The 9279-nt window shown below is 41.2% G+C and overlaps 1 protein-coding gene across 5 annotated transcripts in view; it reads left to right on the plus strand.

Annotated features, from left to right (window-relative positions):
* Window positions 1-7858, plus strand: part of QKI (QKI, KH domain containing RNA binding) — a 140096-nt gene extending 132238 nt beyond the window's left edge. For 3 of the 5 annotated variants that reach the window (XM_045842676.1, XM_045842673.1, XM_045842674.1), the window contains exons 7-8: window positions 788-862; window positions 4766-7858. In XM_045842676.1, coding sequence (XP_045698632.1) covers window positions 788-862; window positions 4766-4782 — 92 coding nt within the window. In that variant the 3' untranslated portion in view covers window positions 4783-7858. Of the gene's footprint in view, window positions 1-4; window positions 4232-4765 lie in introns of those variants that run through there. The other 2 variants (XR_006786113.1, XM_045842679.1) reach the window with 2 other exon arrangements.
* The last annotated feature ends 1421 nt before the right edge of the window (window positions 7859-9279 follow it).

A 9279-nucleotide genomic window follows, 5' to 3' on the forward strand; every position in this document is an offset into this window, starting at 1 on the left:
TTAGGTATGGCTTTCCCAACGAAAGGCTAAGAATTCAAGAACGGTCTTAACTGAACCCTCATCAGATCTGAATTTAACAAATGCTTAGTCTCAGCAGCCTCTGGGGGGGAGGGAAGCTTAGCCTAGCAGTCAGTGACTTACTTGCACTTTTGCACACTGATAGGAAGTAAAAGTATGTTATTAATTTGGTTTAGTCTATAACCTTACAAAGTAACGGTAATTTATAAAGGAGTGTGTAGTGGTATACTGACTGCTAAGTGTACTATACTGTTTGCTTTACTAATCACCTAATTCATTGCGGTTCATACTTATTGACTCAAAGTTTAAAACCACAATCTGTAGGCTTTACGAATTGCTCATAAACCTTTTTACGTGATAAACTCTGGAAGCGGTCTGAAGGTTAGCCAGTCATTGTCAGCATTGAGCATGGCGTGCTTTTAAGTGGTCCTGTTGCGAGAAAAGCACTTCAGTGAATATGTGACTAGTAAAGCGTAAATGTTTGTTTGGGAATCATAGAGTTCATGAAATACTGTGTCTTGGGATTATGAGTTAATGGATAAAATAGGTTAAGGCCAAGATGTTTGAAATAAATGCAATATTAATAGACGCATATATACGCAACATATTATGGTTAATTTTAAAACTACTGTGCCTTAACGTGTTTCTTAAAATGAAGTTTTTGTAGTAAATGAACATTTGAAATCCATTTTGATAAACCTGTTAATGTTTGTTTTTTCCCCCTTGTGAATGTTTTCTAACTTTGTCTTGGTAATTGCAATTTAACTAGGTGCGGTGGCTACTAAAGTTCGAAGGCACGATATGCGTGTCCATCCTTACCAAAGGATTGTGACCGCAGACCGAGGTTAGTTTAGTTCTGCAGTTCTTGTTTCTGAGAAATGCGTCGGGTGTCTGTACAGTTTGCAACACCACACCTGATGGAAAAACACATAACTGTTTACCTGCACAGCGTTTCTTTTCCTTTTCTAAATTAATTTATAATTGACAGATTTAAGGGGTGGGTTTTTCGGGATGCATTTTTGTGTTTTTTTCCCTCCCTTCATATTTTAACTTATTAAATTCTATTAGTTTGTACTATGATTTCTTCCTACTAAAACACGTATTAGTCCATTTGGGGAGCTATGAATTTTTGTTTTCTCCTTAATTGTTTCTCAATAATAATTTTTGCTAAAAGTTTTCTTTTAATTGTTCTGAAATTTTGGGTTGGTTTTGCAAAATGAACTGAGCGGATGGTGCTTTAATGAGAGAAGTAAAGGAATATATGCCTCCTGTGTTCTTTGGAGAAAATTGAAGATTTATTTTCCCATTTCCCTTTTTAATATGACATTTGAGCCACTGTACAAACATGAGGTTATACATGTCAAGTACTTAGCTGAGATCAGCAAAGTAAAGACTGTGAAGAGAACTTTGGTGCAGTTGGATCTTATTTATAAGTCAGAAAATCAATTCCCTTTTATTATATTTTCTTCCAAAATGGATCCTTTGATTTTTGTCATTTGCTGCTAAAATATATTTTCTGAAGGTAAACTATCTTTGGAAGTTCTGTGGTGACACACATCCAGCTGTTGGAGCATCTTTTTTGACTGACCTGTGACTGGAAATAAGTCTTCACTTTTCTCCTTTTCAGCATTTGTAATCTGTGTCCTATATATTCCCTTGGACCCTTTAAGAATTATTTATGTTTATTGAGGAGTGATATTTTCGGTTTATTGACATTGAATTCTTTTTCTGAGTTTGAGATCATAAGATAGGAATCCAAAGCAAGGCAGAAGAGAATTTTTTATAAGCTTTTTTTTTTTTATGGCACATTTATTACCTACCGATTTAGTTAATCTAACTAATACCAGTTTGGAAAAGTGATGGATTAAAACCTCAATTCTACATCTTCTATGAACTTGTGAAAGATCTATCTATACTTTGCATAGTTACCTTGAACACTGATGATAAATATTGGACGCAGCTGTTGTCCATGTCAGAATAAAATACCTTTCCAAAGATATCGATGATATTTATTTAGCATAATATATAATTAAACAGCCTCGAAGATTTTTAACTAATATGTTACTTGTAGCGATTTAATGAACAAAATGAAGAGACCCCCGGCTCGGTGGCCATCTGTGAGGACAGTGCTCCTTGTGAGTGTCCCGTGCGCGCGCGTGCGCAGCACTCTGCTCACACCGGGGCGCGCCTCCTCGCCACGGAGGGCGCTCTTCCCCGGGGCGGGGGGGGGGGGGAATCGTGCAGATTTGAGGAACCCCAGTAATTCCATGAATGATTTAAACTTTTCCCCGTAGTTACTGTCTGAAATAGGGGGATTTGGAAGTAGATTTTCTTTTGTTAACCTTTCCTTGTACACCCCTTTTAGAGTTTCCATAATTTCGTTTTAACACAGTAATTATTGGCCTACTCAGTACTCCAGTGCCTTGAGATAGTTGAAAATACTAGGAAGATTTTATTGTATTTCAAAATAAGAACACATTCCATGCATGGCTCTTTTGTGTTTTCATTAGTCCTGTCACTGTTTCTATTCAAAATGCAATGTCAGCAAACCGAAATGCTACCTTTTCCCTCTGAATAACAGAGTCCTCTGTACACTGCTGTTGCTGTCACTGTGCGCACTCACTGGGTCTGAGGGAGACGTCTGAAGTCCTTCACTTTTAAATTATTTTATGATACTACTGTTTTCTCTATAGTTTTGAGGGTTTTTTATTATTTTTTTAATCTTTTGAGGGGAAGATTAATATAAGTGTTCATTTAATGCGAGGAAGCTCAGCCCTTGGACCTGTAGCCGTGTAGTTAATTATGTGCGAGCATCCAGAGCACGGCATGGTTGACAGACGCCTAGTTTGTCACTAAAAGTAAACCCACCTCTGCGTGTTGCAAAACTGAATCTGAAGCCTATGAAAGACCAACTGACTCTTTAGTCAAAGGGAACCCTACCTTATTTTGCACGGTTGACACGCCTGTGTGTACTGTGGGGGCCAGGACTGGGCAGAGGAGGCGTTCTAGGTGTGCTGGTGTGCTTGGGAATGGTGGTCTGCTCTCTCTGTGGGCTCCACGTGCAAAAACAAGAACATTTCTGAATGGTGGTTTTACAGAAACCATTATTTATACAGTTTGTATAAGAAACTTAATACAATTTTAATCGATTATAGTTAGCATGGAAAACGCTTTGAGACTCTGTGTCTCTGGAGGGCCTAATGAAGCCACGTGGCTACATCCGGTGAACCGTGTGTCTTCTGCTTTGATTGCGGAGTAGCCGTTTGTGTCTTAAATGGAATTCCACTATTTTTAAGAAATTCAGGGATGATTTGGTCACACTAAAGATACAGTATTTTTGTAGTATTTTTACACTATTCTAAATGATAGACTGCAGAAAGCATTTTTGTCAGGTGAGGGCAAACCAGTCGACTACGTAGACCATTTGACTCTGTGAACGTTAGACCTACTGGGTTCCAATTTACAAAGCGGCACAGAATCTACCTTTGCACTGAAGCATTTCGTATCTCCTCTGCCGTAGTCACAGTGGCCACAGTACAGAAAATTCTTTCAAACCTCAGAATATAGTAGAAATAATTAAGCTGTTGAATGAGTCTTAAAAATCATACTACTGTTAAGTGGACCAAGTTTGGTGAAGCAGAACGTGACAGTGTTGATTAAGGAAGGAACAACTCAAGGACATTGGGGACGAGAACTTTTCCACTTGAGAACTACTTTATGTTTTACTGTAATTTTAAAGATTTTTTTTGTTCTGTTTGTTATTTTGCAAAAGAAAATAGTATTTACAGGTGGCTTCTTTTAAAATATATAAAGCAGGAATGTATATGAAATGTCAGATTTTATTGTATTTGCAGAGAATTAGCTTTGAAGTTGAATAAAGAAAGCTGTAGTTTTAAAATGCCTTATTGGTATCAATTAGAAATTTCTTCTATTTTTTGATGTACTTAGAGCTTTTGAGTATAGAGTTTTAAATGGCAGGATTTCACAGTGTTTACATGCAAGTGCATTTTATAAGTGTTCTATATGTGTAAAATAGTATTTCCAACTGGAAAGTGTGGGCCAGCGCACAAAGGGCCTGGCCCTCTCTGGTTCCCACGACGTTGCCTACACCGCTAGCCTGCAGGTTAGTGTCGCTCTGTGTCCTGAGGCCAGAGACCCCGTGTCGTTTGTAAATAGAACAATTGAAAAAGCAATAAACATTTATTGAACAAAAGAAACCTTGTTTGGCCCAGAGTTTATGTTGAACCAAGTTGTTCATACAAATTTAAATTTCTTTAGTTTCATTTCTATTAATCATCAGTTGTTAATAATCACATCCATCATTAATAGTTGCTTAATGCTTGCATCCGAGAGAGCACTAATGCTTGGCGGCGGCCAGGCCCCGGCCCCGCGCCGACCGCTCCGAGTCCTGTGCACCGGACCCCTCGTTGTCCTCGTCCTCAGTTCCCCCATCGGGCTACTAACTGTTAGTCGTTAGTTACATTTTATTTCCATTTTTTCCTGTTAACCGGTTTTTTGTTTTTGTGGGAGAGGGCTCTCCTTCATTCGTTCAAATCATGATATGAAATTGTCATGATTTTTATTGTATTTTGTAGATGGTGTCAATCAGTTTGTCAGAATTACACATGCTTTTTTTTTATTAGTTGTGATTAGTTTTTCATGTTGTCATTAAGCCGTCACTAGCTGAAACTAATCTCTTCTCTATCTTTTCTTTTCTTTGTTTTGTTTTTTGTTTCTAACCACCCAGCCGCCACCGGCAACTAACCTATGACCTTCTGACCTCTGAACTCTTCACCCAATGATGACCTGACCATGCCTGCCTGCTGATCAGTTAACTGGTAATCGCCTTTGCTTGCCTGTCGTCAGTGCAGCGAGCTGAGGCACTTGTCCGTTCGTCTTACCATCTAACCAAACAAAAGACAAAGAAATTGTTGTCCTCCAACTCAGCTTTTGTTTCGTTTTGTTTTGTTTTTCCTGTTTGGGTGAAAATGGTTCTAGAACCTGCACTGAATAGTAGTAAAGCAATAAGGCCCAATTCATGCCACAGCACTGATCATCTCGCAATGCCCCGCCCTAAGCGAACGGTAAGAAGGCCTCCCTGCAGGAGGGGAGACGGGTGGCCCCAACTACTCAGTGACAGGCAGTTACTGTGAGAGACTTCCCAGGAGCCCTTCCTTCTCATGGCGAGTCCACGCTCTGAATGTACTGTGTGGTGATGCATCATGCATGAACCTTTGGTCAGGGATGTCGTTGGTGAAGGGATTTCAAAAGTATTCAAAATTTGATACGCTGTTCAGTCACTACAGCGCCCGCCCAGGGCGGCAGTGGCGGCCTCTCGCCGTTGCCTGCCGGCATTGGAAGCATCAGAAGTGTGCCGTGAGAAAACACTTAGCGAGGGATTTTGAAAAGTAATGCAAAGAACAAAACTGCGACACTATTTTTAAAAAAATAAGTATCTGAGTTAAAATTACTAAACCTTTATTTTACAGCTCCTTAAAAATATATGAGAACAAGGTACATGCATTATGTGTCACATTACTGGGCAAACTGTTCAAATATTTTTTTTAAACCTCCCTGTATAGAAAAAATCATTAAGGATGTAAAAGCCATGCTTGCCTCTTTGCTGTATACATGTAATGAAATTGTAGATAAAGTGTAGTGCATTGAAACAATGAACAAAAAGTAGATACTTTTACTATACAAGGGTGCTGGTGCAGAAAAAATATATATATTTTTGGAAATGTAGCATTTTATACTTTCAAGTGTTATAAAAAAAGAAAAAGAACAAAGAAACCCTTTATTTCATTAAATGATTTTTTCTGGTGGTTGTCAAGAAACAAAAGACCAAAAGAGCCTTTTTGTCTTTCTTTTTTATTTTTTAAGTATTGGAATAAGTCTAAAGAAAAGGAAGTGCCTTATTTTTCTTCATGGTCATTTAGTCCAGTGTCTCGTAAGACCAGCTCCTCCCTCGGCACGCAGGTCAGCGCGTGCCGCTCAGCTGCCCAGTACGTGAGAGCAGACAAGAGGGAGATACATGAGTTGATGGTTTGAATTGATCTATTTTTTGCCACGTTACCTTGATACAAATTTGCCAAATCTGATACTGTGAAAAAATTTGATAATTTTTCTAATGCCTGACATGTGTTTTCAAACATTCTTTTAAAATCATAATTGATTGCTTCTGATTATTGCAATATTTAATGTTACCCCAAAGGATTCTGAGATAAAAATTATGTGCGATTTGAACATCAGTTTACAGACAAATTAGAGCTTTGTTTTCAAATTCAGAGACGAAGGTGTGTGTTGAATTCTGCCTTATTATTTGAAGATTAATATCATACTTAGCTAAACGTCTTCACAAAAATGAACCTTCTTGATTTTTTCACTCTGGAAAACAGTGTTCTCTAAATGACCCAAACTTAATCAGACTTCTTTCTCCCTACCAGGTCACTTGGGTAGCCCACCCCCCTTGCCAGTTTTAATAACGTAAGATGCCCCCTGCCCTCACACACACACCGTTTTTTTAACTTTAAAAGAATGTGAAGATCTAGCATGACCGTGCATATAAACACTCAACTACATACGAGTCTGAGCCCCCAGCCCCCCCCCCCCCAAGTTCAGTTCCGTGCAGTGAAAGTGACGCGTGCACAGAGCCTGCATCTCTCTGAACACTTAGCGACCGTCAGCCGCCTCAGTACCAGACGTGGCAAATGTCAAGGGGCAGTGGGTGCCAGCTGTTCAGCTCGTCCCCCCGTACACACCTGCACAGTCCGACGTCAGCAGTACGCTCAGTAAGCACCTTCGCGGGGACCTCCTCCGTCATCTGGTCTCGCTGGGAAACGTTTTCAGTTTATTTACTATGCAATAGACACGCATTGTTTTGTAGCGGCCAGCTCCGGTTTAACGTGCCACTGCTTTGTCTTCCTGTCACACACACGCACCGTCGTCCGGGTCACTTGCCGCACACGCTGTGCCACTTCGCTTTCCACTTGGTTTGGTTGACTGAATAAACTTGCGACACTCAGACACTTGAGGTGATAGTAGTTTAAAAACAATACCAGTATTTGATCCAGTTTCATCTCAGCTGTGTTATGCCTGGACATTTTAGACGCTCATCAAGGGTCTTTTCTGGGGAGGAAAGTCCACGTGGGGACTGGACGCGTGGCCCTTCGGAGTGGTGGTGGCCGTGCGCAGGCTTGCGGAAACCCAGTTGAAACAGCTTTGGGTCAACTGGAAATAAGCATGACTTTTGAAATCTCTGAATGCCTTGGTTCTCAGTATTATCAGTCTTTATTGAATTTATTTCTTATTAAAATATGTAGTTTTTAAGACTTTTTTTGACAGTATTATGTAATTTTTTAGCGTGGGTAGATGGGAGTGTCGCTTGTATGTTACCGTACAGCTGACATGTATTTTTGTCTGTTCTCTATTATCTCAGTAGTTTCATGCTATGTATGTACCATAACCAACCTATTGCCTATGAGAAACATGTAAGATAATGTATTTACAGCCATTGTTACAAGTTTATAATGTATTTTTCTATCTTGTTTTATATGTATGTTATATAACATTCAAAAAGAATTTTTTTCTTGATTGAGAAAAGGATACAAAATGCAAAATCCACAATTTTGATAACTGAAAATTGCCAATTGTTTTGCAGTACTTTATTATATTGGGTGTCTTGTCTTTCTCGGGCTTTTTAGTTAGCTGATGAATGAGTACATTAGATACTTTTGGGTTTTAGTTGGGATTTTACATAGCTTGCATTTTAATTCCTTGGTTCTTTGCTGTTTCTATTAACCCATGGCATTATTTTAATAAATGTTATAATACCAACCTACTAACTCTGGACTATGTCTGTTTATTAACCTTTACGTGTTTAATTAAAACAGAAGGAAAGACAGAAGGATGCAAAGTCGTGAGTTCCTGGACTAACCCTGAGGAGCGGGAGCACAGATGACGCGGCGTGACGCGTTGTGTGTTGTCTGTCCGCTGGCAGTCCCCCGCGCCTGCGGCCGTGGCTTCGTTCATCGCAGCCCCCCGAGGCGGGAGGGGCCGGCAGAGCGGGGGGCGAAGTGGCTTTGGTGCGAGGGCGCTCCTGGTCTCGCCACTCGCCTTTCTGCCCCCGCAGTACTAATTCCTTCCTCGTGTCTCCTTCTCCAAAATAATCCCTGTCTGCTCACAGCGTTAAGAGCGAAGAGATTCGTTGTAACGATGTACCCCAAGAAACCAGTTTGATTCTTTGTTGAACCATTTCTTTTCATCTCTGTAAGTTAGGTAGTGTTACTGGTTACACTGTACAGCCAGGAGTCTGCTGGCGTTTTGTCATTTTAAATGGACATTGTTCCTTACGAACTGCTGACCTGCTTTAGCCCGCTGCTCCTGTCGGGGGCGCTCAGCACAGGTCGAGGCAGAGTGGCTCTGATTCTCAGGACAGCGCGGAGGAAGCCGCCGATCTCCGGGGCCAGCCCCCGGCCCCCGGCCCGCCACAGGCGGCGGGGTCAGTCCTCAGGCGTTCTTCCTCTGGCACCTCCGCTGGAGTGCGGGTGGTGTGCGGCCGGCGCGAGGGTGTGGGCGCGCGGGGCGGCCGGGGGTTCCTGAAACACGGTCCTGCTCCTCTCGGCGGGAGCCGAGGTCAAGTGACCTCTGCAGGGGGTTCTTCAGTTGAACTCTGGAAGTGCATTTTTATTTCACAGGAATTGTGCGGGTTTTTTTTTTCTTTTTTCTTTTTTCTTTTTCTTTTTCTTTTTGCGAAACGGATCTGGATAATAAAAAATTCTTAAGATGAATTTTTGCATTCATAAATAGTGGCTTATTTTTATAAATTACACTTTATTTAAGTTCTCAATTCTGGGGCTGAAGTGAGTCATATGCTATAGAAGACATAACCAGTATGCTTTAAACTAATCAGACTGTCAAAGTATTCCCGCTTTGTATTTATTTATTCCCATAATATGTACACATATGTGTAACACATACATAGGGTAGTGGTAAGAGCTGATGTAGCCGTAGCAGAGATGGTCCTTGGGATTAAACAGGTTTAGTGGTTTCTCCAAACGGGTGGGGGCGTGGCGTCCGGGAAGGCTGGCAGCCAGAGTGTTAGTTAACGCCCCGCGGTGTCTGCGAGAGCTCTCGTTGCCCCACGGCTCGCGGGTTACTCTGGAGGAGTTGGAAGATGGCTCTCGTGCACAAGTCATCCGGGCGCCATGTCACCTAAGCTGATGGATGCCTGTGCAGTCGACTCATCTCACTCTCGTGCGA

Source organism: Phyllostomus hastatus, unplaced genomic scaffold (assembly GCF_019186645.2).
Source record: "Phyllostomus hastatus isolate PE091 unplaced genomic scaffold, TTU_PhHast_1.1 phas_contig_40, whole genome shotgun sequence".
Taxonomy (NCBI): domain Eukaryota; kingdom Metazoa; phylum Chordata; class Mammalia; order Chiroptera; family Phyllostomidae; genus Phyllostomus; species Phyllostomus hastatus.